The sequence below is a fragment of the Candoia aspera genome, chromosome 1, assembly GCF_035149785.1.
Source record: "Candoia aspera isolate rCanAsp1 chromosome 1, rCanAsp1.hap2, whole genome shotgun sequence".
NCBI classification, from domain to species: domain Eukaryota; kingdom Metazoa; phylum Chordata; class Lepidosauria; order Squamata; family Boidae; genus Candoia; species Candoia aspera.
Genome location: NC_086153.1, coordinates 176,012,107 through 176,030,262, shown reverse-complemented (window position 1 = coordinate 176,030,262; position 18,156 = coordinate 176,012,107). Strand labels below are relative to the sequence as shown.

Below are 18,156 nucleotides of genomic sequence, written 5' to 3'. Positions count from 1 at the left end.
TGTCAGAGGAAAGAGCGCTTCAGGATCCAACCACAGGATGAATTTGTTGATTTTGTCCAAGTCACATGATTTCCATCTTGTTTCATGTGCCTGTTTCTAGTTTTTAAAGAGGAATTGTTCCTGACTGAGTATTTTGATGGTGAAGAAGTTTTATTACTAACTTTAGAGAAATGCTCTTCAAGCCATCTCTCCTGCCACCATGGAAGTCTTGATGCGCGTCCTGGCAGATTGTGACATGTGGGATAACAGAGACCCAGATGAAGTGAGCAGGAAGGCTGAGCTGACGCTGAAGTGCCTGACGGAAGTGGTGCACATCCTTCTCGCTAGTAGTTCGGACCAGCGGCAAGTGGAAACTAGTACCATACTGGAGAACTACTTCAAGCTGCTCAACTGGGACCATGCAGCTTTGCCCAACTCAAGAAGGTCTCATCAGTGGGAAAGTAGATTCATTGCACTGCAGATTCAAATGCTGAGTGAGTAACAGGATCCTTTGGGGAGGAGAAAGGCAGGGTGAGATGCTGGGACCACATGCCAGTAGGGAACGGGCCCTGACCGTTTCATCCTCTCCGTGTGGTTTGTGCAAGGGGACCACTTTTGAAATAAAACTGCTTCGGAATAAGGATCAGTTCGAAACATAAAACCACAAGCAACCTTTAGCAGCTGAAATGTCCACAACTACAATAAAGTGACAGTTCTTCAGTAATCAGTATAGTAAGTTATTTCCCTGACTTTCAGGGGCATGCCTTCTGCAAGGGCATGTAGACCTCTGCACACAGCTCTCTCTCTCTCTCTCTCTCTCTCTCCCTCTTTTTTTTTTTTTTACTAGGTAATCAATTAAACAGAGCAGAAACCTTTTTTTGAATTGTGTTGCCTGGGCAGGAATTAGAAGCCAGGATTATATCAATCCAGAGTCTGGTTTTAAGTGACACATCAGATGCATTGTTCCAGGTTTGTTAAGAGAACGTCACTAGTGAGAGGAACCAAGTGCTATGTTGTAGTCATGGGAAGTTAGGACTCTCTGCAGGGCTGACTGACCATTGCATGCCAATGCAGCAAGCACGAGCTTCAGCTAGTGCACCTGACTGAGGAATGAGTGTAATTTCTCTCTGTTTAAATAATTTCAGTGCTGCCTAAATATCCCTAGAGTGGCTTACTAGAACCAAATTGCAAGAATAGTAGTCAGCTAAATATTCCACATTCTTTGTCCAGTTCACTCAGAAGCAGGCAAGTAGAACACATGTTCTCTAGGAAGAAAGATAACCTGTGTTCTTCCACACAGGCCTGCAACAATTATTTTACAGGCCGGTTGAGGGATTTCAAGGAATTGTATTCCTTCACGTCTTTAAAGCATTGGTGTTGAGAAGGCAGCTTCAGTTGGTGGTTCTTTTCTTTTCCTTGGCATGATTTGCAGGATAAAGTTCAGGAGGATGAGTGTCCTTCTACTCCACCTCTCTGGCTTTTCTTCTATTTGTATTGGCCAGAAATTGCATTCGATCTGTCATTGTTGGAGCATTAAGACAGGTAATGAGGAATTCCAGATACTTAAGATTTTCCTGCTACTTCTGATCCTGTCCCTAATAAGCTTTAGTTCGGTTCTGCTGTCTACTCTGACAGCAGAGTTGCAAAGGTCTCAAAGGAGAGAGATGCAAGTTTCTGACATCCATATTGTTATTTAGATTTCTGGCCTACTCCTTATCTGAAAAATGTACAACATACGTAAGGATTTCACTGCATGTGTGTGATACTTTGAGGTGAGAGAAAATGTCATGTCCAGAATCACCCAGTGTTGAGTGTAGGGCTGTCATTTCTAGGCTACAAAATCTGTAGGACTACTAGATAATAGCAGAACGATATAGGAAACTGAAGAAAAAAAATCCTTTGCAGCTCGGTTTTGATAACCCTAATCAGGTGGGGATTTGGAGTTGGCTTTCCTTGTGACCAGTCTGACACCACACTACTTCTCCTGCTAAATAGTAATAAAAAAATAGATTGATGTTTTTAAAAGAGGCATGTTTGGGAGGAGATGGGCAGGGATAAATTGAATGAATGAATGAATGAATGAATGAATGAATGTTGTTTGGCTGTGTATGCTGTCGTGAATCACGTATATCAATTTTGTTAACTTACTTTGTTAGTAAACCTGCTTTAAAAGTACTGTTCCATATTGGTGGTAGGAAGAGTTGCATATTCATTGCTTACATTCATGTGCACATACTCACAAATGTACATATGAAATATTACTCCCACAGAATTAGCTATTGCCTTTATGTCCCAATTTGTAGGCTTCTTTGAGGCATCTGGTTGTCCAGCATAAGAGATGAAAATAAGATATGTCTCTCTGATTCATTAGGATTTTTTTCTAAACAGTGGCATACCATAATTTTAACAGTAAAAAACTAATTCCTGCATTTTATTTAACAAATCACTTATATTCCTTTTTGGGGGGGGGGGCGGAGATGGCTTTCCATCAAAAGGCTAAAACTGTAATTGTTTTAAGATATTATCCTTTCCTCTTTGATTTTTAATTTTTCTCTTTTTAAGATACAATCACTGCTATGTTGGACTGCACAGATCGGCCTGTTCTGCAAGCCATTTTCCTTAATAGTAACTGCTTTGAGCATCTTATTCGACTGCTGCAGAATTGCAAGGTAAAGAAAAGATCGTATGAAAATTATTCATATTCTCTTGGATGTGTATTTAATAACAGTCTTAACCATTTTAATTATATTTTAGAACAGTGTTTTTCCACCCTGGCAACTTTAAGATGTGTGGACTTCAACTCCCAGAATTCCCCAGCCAGCCAGCCAGTTCTAGAGGAAAATCTGATTCTTCACTAAATGTAGTTCAAGGAGTGAATCTAGCTTACTTTTAGGTGATCCAGTTTTGAACTATTCTGCAGAGTAGTATCTTGTCCTTATAGTACCAGTACCAGAGCAGAGTTTGAATAATAAACCCTTCTCACAAAGGATTCCTTCCATATATATCCTTTTTATTTATCTGCAGCGCTACATGAATTGAGGCAGCCTTAGAACTGCACTGCAATTGCTACCTTTTTTTGTAACTGAAGGCTTTGAATGTCTTCTGTCTGCTATTCATGGTGTGTGCTGTGCTGTCCCTCTCTTTTCTTCTCAGTCTGACATCTTTTATCTTGTGTTCTTGTATATAGTTACCGTGGGAGTAAGTCTGATTTAACTCAATGGGACTTATTTCTAAAGAAAAATGCCTAGACCTGCAAAGGTAGTCTTGCATTTTGCAGTGTTTCATAAGTTAGTTAAAACAAAGTAGGGTTCCTCTGTAAGCTTGAATGTGCAAGCCTGGTTTCCAAGATTTCCAGCCCCTTATTAAAATAAGCCTGATTATCATTAAATATGTTAATGCTGATGCATATATAACAGAATTCAGAATTCCACTAACTAATTCCCTCCTGTAATGGGACTTCAGTTGTGGGAATTACAGTCAGGACCAGAAATATGGGAGCAAGGATGACTGTTTTGGCATTTGGCCTCTATACACCACCACATTGCAGTTGAAAGGAAACACACCCAGATGGGAGCCAGGTCAGGACTTTCAGCTGTAATGCAAGGGGTTTGACCAAAGTGGGGCACTAACCATTCAGGAAGTACAGCCAGTGGCATGCACACACACCCATCGTTGGTGGCTCATAAGTAATGGAAGAAACCAACATCTTTACAAACATAAGGATCGCCTTTAATACCTGGATGAAAATCCTTTGCAGTCAATGACTGCCTGAAGTCTGGAACCCTTGGACATGACCAGATGCTGAGTTTCCTCCCTCGAGATGCTTTGCCAGGCCTTTACTGCAGCTGACTTCAGCCGCTGCTTGTTTGTGGGTCTTTCTGCCTTCAGTCTGGTCTTCAGTAAGTGAAAAGCATGCTCTGTTGGGTTGAGAACAGGTGACTGACTTGGCCATTGAAGAACATCCCACTTCTTTGCCTTGAGAAATTCTTGGGTAGCTTTTGCTGTATGTTTTGGGTCATTATCCATCTGCAGTATGAAGCGGTGTCCTGTCAATTTGGCAGCATTTGGCTGAATCTGAGCAGAAAGTATAGCCCTATATACACTTCAGAATTCATCCTGCTGCTTTTATCAGCAGTCAGGTCATCAATACACACCAGTGACCTGGTTCCATTGGCAGCCATACATGCCCATGCCATAACACTGCCTCCACCATGTTTGGCAGATGATGTGGTATGCTTTGGATCGTGAGCTGTTCCTTTCCTTCTCCATACTTTTCTCTTCCCATCATTCTGGTGCAAGTTAATCTTGGTGTCATCAGTCCAAAGAATCTTCTTCCAGAACTGGACAGGCTTTTTTAGGTGTTTGCTGGCAAAGCCTAATCTGGCTTTTCTGTTCTTGAGCGTTACCAGGGGTTTGCACCTTGTTGTGAAGCCTCTGTATTTACATTTTCATAAAGCCATCTCTTGACTGTAGATGTTGACAATGACTTGCCTACCTCCCCAAGAGTGTTTTTGACCTGGCTAGATGTTGTGAAAAGGTTCCTCTTCACCATGAGCAGAATTCTGCAGTCATCCACTTTAGTTGTCTTCCGTGGTCTTCCAGGCCTTTTGCTGTTGCTGAGCTTGCCAGTTAATTCCTTCTTTTTCAGGATGTTCCAAACTGTTGTATTGGCCACTCCCAATGTTTTTGCTCTCTCTCTGATGGGTTTATTTTGTTTTCTCAGCCTAATGATGGCCTCCTTCACTTGCATGGACATCTCTTTGGACCCCATGTTGAGGTCAGAACCACCTCCAGGCCTTTTATCGGCTTGATTGGTCATGGGGTACTCAGGGAACAGGCCACACCTGACCATGCAGCTGCTTGTCAGCCATTCGTTCCATTACTTATGAGCCACCAACGATGGGTGTGTGTGCATGCCACTGGCTGTACTTCTTGAATGGTTAGTGCCCCACTTTGGTCAAACCCCTTGCATTACAGCTGAAAGTCCAGACTTCACTCCCATCTGGGTGTGTTTCCTTTCAACTTCAATGTGGTGGTGTACAGAGGCCAAATGCCAAAACAGTTATCCATGCTCCAATATTTCTGGTCCTGACTGTATATAGGTTGAAGCCTAGTTCATCCAGAAGTCATCTGGCTGGACAAAACATGGCTAACAGTGATATGGGATAACTTCTGTAGAGAAGAAGGAAGGAGAAGAGTAGCAGGATTTCCTATCTGAAAACTTGGAGAGGCACTGCCAGACAATGAAGACCATGCAAAGCTCTTAGAATTTGAGGAGAGTCATGGATACTAGGGTTATGAAGTATTTCAGATATCAAGAGGATACTTTTAAGTGCTCTGGGTACCCTCATCACTCTGAAGGTAGTTCCTTAAATGAAGTGCATCTTTTCTCAGAATCATACTACATGAAAGGCAGCTGTGCAATCCCAGGAAAAGATGCAGCTGCTTTATGGAGTTATGGACAAATACTGGAGAAGCACATTCAAACACATGCAAATGGCTGACACAAGGAGGGAGAAATGGCTTGTATCAAGGGACTGTTAATTTGTTGTTCCCCCTACCACGCTATGTGCGAAATTGATGATCAAGTACCATATCTGATTCTGCTTAGTACAGACTAGGTGGCATCATTTTTGTGGCCTCCCAGGGTCCTTTCAGGGAGTTGGGACCAAATTTTCACCCCATGATGATCAGGCTTTAATCATTTGTAGGGGAGCATTATATTTGTTGATCTTAAATTCCAAAGGATCTTATTAAGTGGAAGAGTTGAAGTTGCTGTTCAGGCCTTCTAATAAATTAGGAACTTCAGCTCTTTGTCATTTTAATACTGTTCTCACTCAGTAGGACTAAGTTCTGTGCAGACATGAATAAAGCTGGACTCAGTTTTCTTTTGTGTGAAAATATTTAATTATTTCCATTTGCTTTCAGAATATAATCAATCCTGATGTGCAATCCATCATCCCTCATGAAATAAAATCCATAATTTATTTCAGCACTTTATTAATGATTGCATTCTTTTGCAGTGTTTATGAACTAGTTCAAACTAATATAGCTAACCAAACTTTTTGTGGTTTTGGTTTTTCCTTCAAAAACTTTGTTAGATAATGTGTTTTTTTGCACATGTATATGGGAATGGGGTGAACAACTATTGGTTAGTCAAGTTTCATACCCATGTTGCATGGACTTATTTGATCCTAAGCAGATCAAGGTCTGGTCAATTTCAGTTGAGAGATCCTTAAGAAACCACATTTATCTCTTCTTGAGTTCCATCCTGGAAGAAAGGCATGATATAAATGGTAACAAATAAAGTTGATCTTTGCTACGAAGTGCATGGCACCAGGCTTTTGTGTGTGGTGCCTGTTGATTACATCTGTCCAAACCTGGCTCATGGCAATGCTCCTAGTTACTCAGTCATTCAAGGGAGTGTAAGCAGACCATCAAAATCATGCAGGCCATCTTTCCAAAGCTTGGTGGTTTTGCGGCAAAATAACCCAGCATCCCATTCCTTCTCAGCCCCAACTATGGTTAGTACTTCCCTAATGTCTTCCCTTAACTAGGTTATGAAATTAAGAAGTAACATGGAATTGCAATTTCTCATTAGAAGGAAAGTCTAAGTATGTATTAACTGTGGACAGTGCAGCTGTAAACCTTAATTATGGTTGAGATCACTAGGGGCATGGAAATAAGGTGTCAAAAAGGGAAGATATTGGAGAAAACCATTCTACTCCCCATTTTCTAACTTTGCTGAAAACATGACATATTTTCAGTTGACCTACTGAATTCTAATACAGGACTTATTTGCAAGTTCATTATTAATATTGTTTAGAGGAACAGGGGAGAGGAGATAAGGAATGCCAGATTTTGGCAGTTTTCTTTTCTACCTCAACAGACCCTTTAGGATTTTCATCTCCACATTTCATTCTGCTCTGAGCTCATTTAGAAAGGAACAACAATCCTACATCTATTTTCTTTGTGGAAAGAAAACTCTTACCGTACTGGCTGTAAGTGTTCTGTTAATTTGTAGGGGTGTGCAAAAATGTAAGTTATGGTTTGTTTTAAGCTTGTATTAAAACAGATGCACTTTGAAACATTTCAAGTTGTCTGAGTTCTGACAGAAGAAAACCAGAAAAGATTTAAATATTCTAACCATGGGGACAGTAGGAACTTGGAACAAACTTTCTGCTCCATGGTTTTCCATCCAGGAGCCATAAAAGTACTGGACCGATTTAGGGTTTTTACTTCAACAAAGATGTCTTTTACTTATTTAAAAAAAATGCTGAGCTAATCTCACTAACATTCTTTCAGGTAGCAACTAATCTCTCCTTAAGGTAAAAAAGTCAGCCAGGCAGGCAAATTCAATCAACAGATTTGTTGTGCCTTTAGTTCATAGCCTCTCTATCAGGCAAAGTATCATTAACTCAGCAACCTCCTCTCCCCCAGCAGCTGTGTTGCTCTTTACTGATTTTTTTCTTGCAAATTAAAAAAAAAAGTGAAGTGGCTGAAAAAAGTGAGAGGGGCAGCTGCTGATTTATCATGCATGTCCTGCAAAGAATACCAGCATTTAAATACAATTGAAATGGTAACAGTATAGAATTTTTGCATTTATAAATACGTCCTGATATCTCAGCATCAAAAAAACAGAGGGCCACTACCAACTATCTCCCCAAAACAAGCTTTTTGAAAATACTCTGTGTGGGTTTGTTGAGCTTTTATGTATTTGTGCAGCTTGAGCCTGTGCTTGTGTCCTGTTATCTCAGATCATCTCATCTGTAAATATACTCTGAAGATCAACATAAATGAGACACAAAAGCATGCACTGAATGCATACCCACTTCCCCCAAAAAAACTCAAAAAATCAGTGAAACCAACAGTGAGCTAGTAGTCTATATTTATACAGCTTTGCTTGCATTAGTAATAGGTGCATGAAGCGCAATGCATGGACAGAGCTTTGTTTTATCTGTCTATAAAGTAAAGCTTAGCATAATACATAAAGAAACCGCCACCTTCATGAACTCTGAATTGCAACAGATCTCCCTTCATTTTTCTTCAAATAAGTAATTTTCCAGATAGGCTGGCAGGCATGCAACTGTGAATAATCTTCTGGTTGGCGATAACATGACTGCTGTTTTCTTCTCAATGCTTCCTTGTCACATCACCCCATCCAGTCTCAACCAACAATAGCAGGGACACAACTGGTCCTTGCTGCTGTACTGGTTAGGCTAGAAACAATTTGAAAAAAGCAATCCAATCTGCACAACTGCAACCCAATCACAATACTTGAAACCTTTGGAGCACTCAAAACAGAACTGCTTGAAACAGCCAAACTGGGTTTTGACCGTGAAACAAAGCATAGCATTTTAAGCTTGGCGCTCTTGAAATGACCATTTTAAAGTTGGAATACTTTGAGATTGAAATGTTTTCCATATCCCTATTAATTTGACCATGGAGAGATGTCCCTGGCATTTATTGGCCTTCCCCAGCTGGGGACTGTCTAGATGTGTTAAACTATACCTCCTCTTTCCCACTGCATGCTGATTGGGGATGATGGAGTTAGTTGCCCAATGCAACTAGACCATTGTATTTCAAACTTGGCAACTTTAAGATGTGTGGACCTCAACTCCCAGAATTCCCCAGCCAGCAGGCTGGCTGGGGAATTCTGGAAGTTGAGGTCCACACATCTTAAAGTTGCCAAGTTTGAAATACACTGATCTAGAGGTTGAGGAAAGCTACGAACTTATTACACTGGCTGTGGGTGAGCTAACTAACACTTTTGTTACCATTATTCTTATCTCCCATTTTAACAGCTATTTTTAAATGCTAACAATAAGGTGGCAGACAAGAATGAGAAAGACCATGCCAACAAATTACTGGCAGAAATGAATCAGGAACAGGTATCTCCTGCAAGTTCCATTTTGTTCTTAGTTGATGTCAAGGCCCCATGGCAGGTGGTTATGGACTGTTTCCTGGACTTTACTTTGAATGTGCTTCCTGAAAGAACTAGATGAGTTTTGACTTATTCACAAGCAATATTCACACAAAATATTATTTTGGTCAACCCAAAACCCATAGTTTAAGTCTAAGTTTCAGTATGCTTCAAGATATGATGTATCTAATTCATATACTACTCCATGCCTTTTTTTTTTAAACTGAGAAAAGTGAAGTCCAGGAATGGAATTCAAGTTTGAAAACAATCAACTGGGTGATTCTTGTTTTTATTTTTTTCTACCTGTCCCTCCTTTCTTGACTCTCTCCCCCTACTCTTTCATTCATTTGTCTGAGCACTCGGGTGTAATAAGCTGTGGGACTTTGTGGAATCTCTGGAATTTGATTTGAAATCTTGATTCTGTTGCCAAAAGATCAATATTCATATTTCAATGGACAGACTGAATCTGGGGAGGAGAGATGTAATTGGTAGATTTATTTTTTAATGTTTCCTTTGACATTATGAAGAACTGAACAGTGTCAGTTCTGGTTTTTGCTTCTTTAAAAAAAGATATAGAGGTCTTAATATAAGAAGTTTGCATATAGTTAAAAATCAGTATAAACAATGCAACTCCAATTCTTTCAAAATGTAACAGCAACCATACATAATAAATTATTGCATAAGAGTCAATTCCCCTGACATTTTATATATTTATTCCAATGCGTTGCACTACCGATGAAATAGTTCAGGCTCACAAATTAACCAACTGATTTAAATGGCAAAGTATATATAATATTTTAAAAACCAAAACTGTCTACCAGTAAGATGAAGAAATGAAAAGACTTACAGTTCTTTTGAGAGGAAAGAACTGTGGTATCTCTTGTGATGAAAGGGCTGTGAGGTAAAGATATAACTGAAGTAAGGGATTAATTTATGCACAATTTAATACTACCCCAAATTTTGAAGATTTAATGCACTTTAGCATCCACTGAGACCAAGCTGTGTCTCACCAACATGTGTGACAGACACTTGCTTGACAAGAAGCTGCAAAGGTTTTTCTTTTCCATACTATCCTTTTGAGGTTGTCCATTTAAAACAGGAAAGGACATCAGAAGGAAAGGACATCAGTCAGATTGTCTTAAATGGGTATGTGTGAAGGCTTTTCTTCTACCTGACATGGCTCCCCTTCTCTCATGCCTTCTTGCTTATAGGTTGTGGTGTCATAAAATCCATGCTTTTGGTGGGGTGATGATTGGAAAGCATGCCAAGGAACATTTTTCATCATTGTGGCAAGAAGGGTGGGATACACCCATCAAAGTGTTAAATTTGACTTTGTGTGTCTGTGTATAATATGTGGTATCTTTTTTGGCTTTTAGGTGTTCCAGGGGCAGCTGGACTGTTTGGCAGTATCGGCCATTCGAGCCCTCACAGCAGTGATGCACAGATCTCCAGCCGCCAAGGTCAGCTTCCTCGGAGTGGTTGGAATCCTTGTCTTTGGATGCCTCTTTCGCGGTAGTTGCTGACAGTGATGAGGACTTTAACAGTGGTGCTTATTAGAATCTGAAACAAATTACAGAAAGTGCAGCCATGCAAATGCCAGTACAGGGAGGCAATGCTACTCAGGCAGACCTCACCATTTAGCAGAATGAAGTGGACTAGACTGGATTGTAGGTGTGGCAATCTTTAAAATACTCTGTACAAAAGTATTTTAAAAAATCTAGCCCCTCATGGAAAGGTCTAGGTTATAACTTTTCATCTTAGCATGATAGTATACAAATGTCAGGCTGGTTTGTTTTGTGGTGACAGATATGTGGTGACAGATATATGGACATTCCACACCTGTAGCGTGATGTGGTTCAGTGTTTTGCCCTACTGTCTTATTTTGCCACAGGATATTTACATTTCAACTGCTTGTCAGTAGATCTTTTCTGGCAATCTTCCATCTTTCAGAAACCTTTTGCCTATCACAGCCTTCACTTTGGCTAGATAGAGTGTGCCATCCTCAGTTCTAGAAGATCAATTCAATGGCATTCCTCTGCAGAACATCTCTGCTCTTGCCCACTGAAGGAAGTTGAATCAATTGCCCATATCCTCTGTACTGCCCTTTTTACTCTCTAGACCTAAGCATCCCTCTCTTGCCAATCTGTGGGGGAAACTTAGAACATAATATCCTCACCCACCACCACTGAGTGGGTAACTCAGCAATGACTTGAGCAATGGCCTAGCAAAATTTTTCCCAACTCCTACTGCAGTTCAGCTTTCCACTCCTGAGACATCTTAAGTAGAATCTGAACCATTTTACTGTATTTATCTAGGGGTATCTCTTGACCATGTCAACCCTTTAGCAATTTTAATCAGCATTTGAATATCTTAGTAGCTGATTATATAGCAAAGCACAATCACATTCATTTAATGGGTAAATATTTTTGCCATTTGAATTCTTTTGTACCCCTACTCTTGTAATCTGGTTTTTAAACTCATTTTCCTTTACTCTATACACTTGCCTAGTCATTTTCTCTCTCATTTGTCTTTTTCATCTGTGAAAACATTTGTCAAGATTACATTCATATATGGCTATTGACCATACTAAAAGTTGTTGTGGTTACTAACTACTGGGGGAAAAAAAATCTGGTATTATATTGATTGCTAAGTAAAAGCAACTTGGTTGAATTTTGATTTTTTAAAATAATAGAATTCCCTTAAAATTACAGCAGGCTGATGAAGCTATGAAAATGCAGATGCAGGAGCAGATATATAAAGTCTGTGTGTATATATTAGCAGAGTTAGATTGATCCTTATAAATCTTTATTATTCGGTAAGATAAACTTTGACTTTGCTGCTAACATATACTGATAATTTTACTCTTCAGGAAGTGTTCAAGGAACGAATTGGTTATGCCCATATATTTGAAGTTCTAAAATCGATGGGTCAGCCTTCACGAGAACTACTTGAAGAACTTCTGAATATGGTGAGATATTATTCTTGTTTTGAATATAATTTTAAATAGATTATCTGTGCGAAACTATTGAGGTCAAAACAACAGAGAATTTTCTGCCTCTTTAAAGGGTAACAAGATTTAGTTTTTATACTTCCAAATCATGTTGACAAGATGCTTGGAATATAACCCACAATTTGCATACACACAGAGAGGAATAAATTAAAATGACATGGTTAGTTTGTTTTGCTAACTTGTAACACACGGAAGATAGAAACAGGGACTTGGTTTTGTTTCTGATCTTAGAAACAGTTTGGCTTTGCATAAAAACGTCCCTAATTCCTATTTAATTCCAGTTCTTGGTTTTTTTCCTTGTTTGATGGTTTATATGAATGTGTGGAAGTATGTACTTAAGTGTGAACATATGCAGTATATGTGCATAGGCTTGTATAAGTGTTCTGCTCACTAGGGGTTCTTGTTAACAGATTAATATTCCACATTCTCCAGACCTCTGGTTACTTTGTTGCAGCAGACAAAAATTAAAAGGTGTCACTTTAAAGGCTTATCAATGCATTATGACATAAGCTTCGGTAGACTAATACTGGAGATTTAGTCAATCTAATACCAGAGATCTGTCAAAGCTGAACAAAAATGATTGCCGATGAGAAATCAGCACATTTTTCAGGGGCCGCAAGATTCCTTGTTGCTTTCTGTCTTAAAAATGTTACTCTTAAGCAGAGTTTCTATACATGTCAATTGCTTGCCATAATCTTTAATTTGCTTTTCACCAAGGCGATTGAAGGCGACCATGCATCAGTTGGGATGTTGGGCATAAGCAACGTCCAGCCTTTGTTGCTGCTAATCCAGTGGCTTCCAGAGCTGGAGTCGCATGATCTCCAGATCTTCATCTCAAATTTGCTGAAGCGGATTTGCTGCATTAACAGGCAGAGCCGTGCAATTTGCGTCAACACAAACATGGTCATCCGTATAATTGAAACGCTCAGCAAGCACCTGCAACTCCACGGAGCTTGTGCTGAGAACCTGATTGCCCTCTTGGGTTCTTTGGGGAGCCTGTCAATGAGCTCTGAAGAACTGCATCGGCTAATTCAGCTGCTGAGGACTAAAGACCCAAAGCAGACTCACCCTTACGTTGTTCCAGTGATGCGTGCAATTCTTACGATGGCTCGGAAGCAAGGCTTGGACAGTGCCTTGCAGTATTTTGACTTGTCCCATAGCATGGCAGGCATAGCAGTGCCGGCTATTCACAAGTGGCCAGGCTCTGCATTTGCTTTCAATGCGTGGCTTTGCCTGGACCAAAACCAAATGATTCCAGATGCTAGCAGCAAGGGTGGCAAGAGGAAGCAACTCTACAGGTATGGCTTCCAGGATGGAAAGGTGGAGAACAAGCCTAAGACCAATGGCATTTCCTAGGTGGTCTGGATGCAGTTGCTTTTTGGTCTTACTAATTTTCTGCCTGCATCCTATACTGCATTGTCCTAATCAAATATTATTGTTGTTTGAAACAAAGCAAGCTAGCATGCTTCGAAGGATGTCAGGAGTAGCGCACTCTGTGGTTACCAAAGTCAGGAACTTCCAGTGAATTCTTAATTGGTTTGCTGAGCCCCTTGAGGTATAGTAGTAGTTGCAGTAGGTAATAATAATAAAAATAATAGTAATTTCAGTGTGTAAGGCTACCTAATTAAAAAACAACTTGTGCCATACTGTGGATTAAAGGCTTCATAAAAAATAAAAGAACCAAATATGGGAATAACAGTGCATTGGGGAAATACACAGAAAAAGACAATTCCAAGAACCATTCAAGTGGGATCAAAAATTGGCCTGGCCAATTAAAAAATAATAAAGGAAAATTGGATAGGAGAAGAAATGGTGTTGTTTTAATCTGTATCTATAAATAGTGGTCGAATTCAGGATGATATTATCTAAGTAATACATAAATTAATACAGTATACATAAAGACTTACTATGTTAAGAGATAGATACAGATAATATGCACATATATGTACTTCTACAAATTGTCCAGATTAAACTACCCGAAGAGATATTTATGTTCTATAGCATATTGTTTATAATAGGATGTTTGGAATTTAATACAGCAGCATTGGAGATGGATGCCACCTACTGCAGTAGGTCCGTCATATTTTAAATCTGTAATCCCACTCAGTTTCTGTGCCTTAAACAAACGGCTTCATGAAGGGGAATTAGAATGGCACCTGAGGATGGAATTAGGAAAACTTTGCCTGCCACAAGGTTATAGGAAACAGACAGTGGGGCCACCTTCAGAATAAGCTGGGGGGTGCAGCACAGTAGCATCTCTGACGAACTGTTACGTAGCATAGTATCAGTGATGTGAATTATTGTGACAGATACCCCAATTGTTAAGTGGGACTATCTGAGGATAAAGATTTCCCCCTTCCTAAGTCAGGCTTAAAGAACTTTTGACCATTGGGCTTGAATTTGGCTATAGGGTGCCTGCATCCTTTTGCCAGTCCTCAGTAATCCTGTAATCTCCCTGCATCCAGAAACCTTAAGAGGTGATTAGCAAGGAATGGGAGCCAGTGAGTTAGTGTGTAGTTGTTAGCAGAGCTGCAGAGGGCAGTGAGAGAGGATGCTCAGAGCTCTCCTTCCTTGCCAACTCCATTATTACTTTGCTAAGTGAGTGATGAGTCTGTGTATTTGGTTCTGAGTCTGTGTGTGAATACCTGCCCATGTTTTGCCCCTGGTGCTGCTGGTGTTCTGCCTTCAGGTCCACAGGAACGTGGCCCTGAGCGCTTGCCTGCTCACAAATCTAACTCTCAGGTTCGAAAAAGGTGCCACTCCTGATGTGAATTAATTAGTCTATCTACTGGACCAAAGATCCAGGATGAGGCTGGAGGAAGTGTGTGTATGCATACATTGATAGCTTGTGTACGGTTCTCAACATTTCCATGTCTTAAATTTGTTTTCTCTCTGTAGCTTTTTTACAGATGGGGGGATGGGATTTGAAGCATTCATTACCTGTTCTGGAATGCTAGTAGTTGCTGTATGTACCAAGAAGGAATATGCTACTGTGACGCTATCAGACCATTGCTTCTGTGATTCTCTTTGGGTAAGAATAGCTGTTTTGGGTTTTGTTTGTATATAAGCATGGGATTCAGTGATGGGTCGGTGCTATGATTTGCTTGAAGAGGCAAAGTATTAGCTTGGTTTAAATTATTTCACTAAACTGAAATGCAGACAGTATTTTTTCCTGCCCTCTTTGTTCCTGCCTTGCCTTTCCCTCCCTCTTCTCTTCTTGGAGCATTGCACTAAGACTGGAGGTCTTCATTTAAGAATATAACTTCCCTTAGCATCCAGACTATCATACCTTCCCAATTTGGATATATTAGAAAATTGATTAACTGAAAATTAATTGAACGGGCTGATTGAATTAATTAATGGGTTAATTGTCACAGGCCCAGGAAGGGAAGGGCTGCATGCACAGGCACAATGCTCCATTAGTGTTTTTGCTTATTAAACCAAAATATGATGGTCCAAATGCAACTGTTATGTGCAACCTTTTCATTCTCTTCCCTACCTTTCACAAGTCGAACCTAAATTAATCATAATACATGATTCATAAATCATTATTCTGACTGGTTTGAATCTTGATCTAAATGAACCTGGGAAACTTTTTTGCAGAACATGGCTTTAATCAGAAATGTGCAGTGGTGCTTTGTAATGACCTCACATAATGACCTCACGCTTTGTAATGACCTCATGTAAACCTAGGGTTATCAGTGTAAGCAGCTTGGGGAAAGAGATGGTCAAGGGAATTTGTGTAGGGCAAGAATGCAAGATGGGTGACAGTGAAGGCATAGTTACAGGATTCCTTCCCAATCATTTTAGCTTGGGAAATGTTACATCTGTTCCAGAGCTCTGAATAAAATTAGGAACTCTGTGGGCAGTCCATGTTTTGCCCTTGAGGATCTGCTCTGCAACTTTACAGAGTGTTCTATGTACCCTCTAAATTCTCTCTCCCACCGGGTTTCAAATTTAGCCATTTTTACCAATCAAAACAACAATGTTCCCATTGCCAATTTTTTTTACTTTACCCCTTCCCCCCAGATTCCATCTTCATTGTCAACACTGTGGCTGGGGTCTTCCCCAACATGCTGGGGATTTGAGAATCAATGACTATCATGATTATTTAATTTCCTTTGTGAAGTTTGGGAGTGGTTGGATAAATGTTCCTTGGTGTAAAAGAACAACATCAATTAGACACTTGTAACTGTTCCATAAAAATGATGATGATTCCTTGCTTAAATAATTTTTCAACAGCACAATATATGCATTGTTCACATGCCGGGGAAAAGGCCCTTTGGTCAAAGCCTTGTCTATATTTATGTAAATGGACAACAGAAAGTCTCAGCACCACTTAGATTTCCTGCCCTGAATGAAGTAAGTCTCTGCTTTGTTATTGCATTCCTCCTTTTCCTTAAGGCTCATGTTGAATTATCACAACCAAGTATACATAAATCTAAATTTGCTGCATAGGCTTTGCCTAGCTAACAAAAATGAGCTAATTTGATATGTGCCATGGTCACCTCAGAGTAGGATGACTGCCTACAAAGAGAATCCAGGATGATCGCCAGTTTGGATGTACGAAACAGGGACAAAATCGGTGTGTATGTTACCAGCCCTTCAGTATTTCCAACCTCAGTGAAGGTAGAATCTTAGTCTTTTTGATCCTGCATTGTCTTTGCTAAGGCAATATGTTACTTTCTTTTAAGTTTCTTAAGCTTATGAATTTGCCAGGTTTGGTTTGCCAAAGTTAAGATTTTTTTTTCCATTTTAAATTTTCATTGAAATATGTATGCATGATTTTCCAATGGTGTATATATATTTTTTCAATTACAAGCAATTTTCTGAAATGTATTATGTTTTCATGAAATAATTCATGAACATGCCTCTTTTTTATAGACTTATAACAGAGCCAGTTTGGTGTAGTGGTTAAGTCATCAGGCTAAAAACCAGGAGACCCTGAGTTCTAGTCCCGCCTTAGGCACAAAGCCAGCTGGGTGACCTTGGGCTAGTCACACACACTCAGCCCTAGGAAGGAGGCAAGGGCAAACTACTCCCAATAAGGCTTGCCAAGAAAACTGCAGGGACTTGTCTCTGAGAATCGGACCCTATTGAATGGATTAAAAAAAAATCAGTAACATACTTGTTTATTGGTAATATGTATTGCAAAATTTGGAACACTAAGTGTCAAATACTAAATTTTAGTGTATTGTTCAAAACTCCAAAATCAAGTAAGTTCTCATTCAAAGGTAAACTGAATGTGTTTATCTTTTTCCAGTGGAGTTCTTTCTGCATGTGAATATTCTTGGCAGGAACTATACTTTCATCTCCTTTATCATCTGAGATATGACACATGGCAACAGAAACCATGAACCATGAACCCATTGGCCAAGGCAGCTTTACTTAAACAGCATTCTCTATAGGAAAACTTGTTATCACCCTGGGTATATAGAGGCATTGTATCTGATTTGGCTTCTTCTCTAGCTGTTGCTTGGTGGTTTCATTTATAACATGCAGTTTTTACTGATTCTGTTTTATTGATATTATCATTTGGCACCTGGGCTGGGATATAATAAACTGCATTTCACAGTAGTTCATTTGACAAAGAGATGTCACCTGCATTTACATCTGTGATATGGATCTGATGCACATTTACTAATTTGAAGAATCTGGGGGTAGAACTTTTTCTTAAGGATATCCCTTTGACTTAGTTGTAGTTTTCTCTGTTAAAGCCCTACATGGCAAGGGACCAGGTTACCTTAGGGACCACCTCTTCCCCATTACATCAGCCCGTCCCACCTGTTCATGCAGAGAGGGCATGTTATGGACCCCATCTGTGAGAGAACTTCGTTTGGTGGGGTCTAGGAAGTGGGCCTTCTTTGCAGTAGCTCCCACCCTGTGAAGCATGCTGCTCCCGGAGGTGAGGTTAGCCATCACTCCTGGCCTTCCGGAGGAGCCTGAAGACCTGGCTCTGCCACCTCGTTTGGGGTGGAGAGGGGAGTAGCTCCACACGGGGATGGCTGGTATCTTAGAACACTCCTCCCACATATGGACTATTGGAGTCTTTTGCCACTTGGATTTTATTCATATTCTTATTTTTACTCTTATTTTTATATTTATATATTAGGAGTAACGATATATTTATATATTGTATTTATTTGTATATTTGCTGTTTTAATTGATTATTTTATTGTAAACTGCCCAGAGTCCCCAAGTGGGAGGGGATAGGCAGGGACAAATTTAATAAATAAATAAATAA

The 18,156-nt window shown here is 39.8% G+C and overlaps 1 protein-coding gene across 1 annotated transcript in view; it reads left to right on the top strand.

Moving 5' to 3' along the window:
* Positions 1-18,156, top strand: part of NBEAL1 (neurobeachin like 1) — a 103,053-nt gene that overhangs the window by 29,416 nt on the left and 55,481 nt on the right. The window contains exons 9-15 of the mRNA XM_063317976.1: positions 167-473; positions 2,542-2,648; positions 10,279-10,362; positions 11,772-11,870; positions 12,630-13,210; positions 14,811-14,943; positions 16,155-16,274. Of these exons, the coding sequence (XP_063174046.1) occupies positions 167-473; positions 2,542-2,648; positions 10,279-10,362; positions 11,772-11,870; positions 12,630-13,210; positions 14,811-14,943; positions 16,155-16,274 (1,431 nt within the window). The remainder of the gene's footprint in view (positions 1-166; positions 474-2,541; positions 2,649-10,278; positions 10,363-11,771; positions 11,871-12,629; positions 13,211-14,810; positions 14,944-16,154; positions 16,275-18,156) is intronic.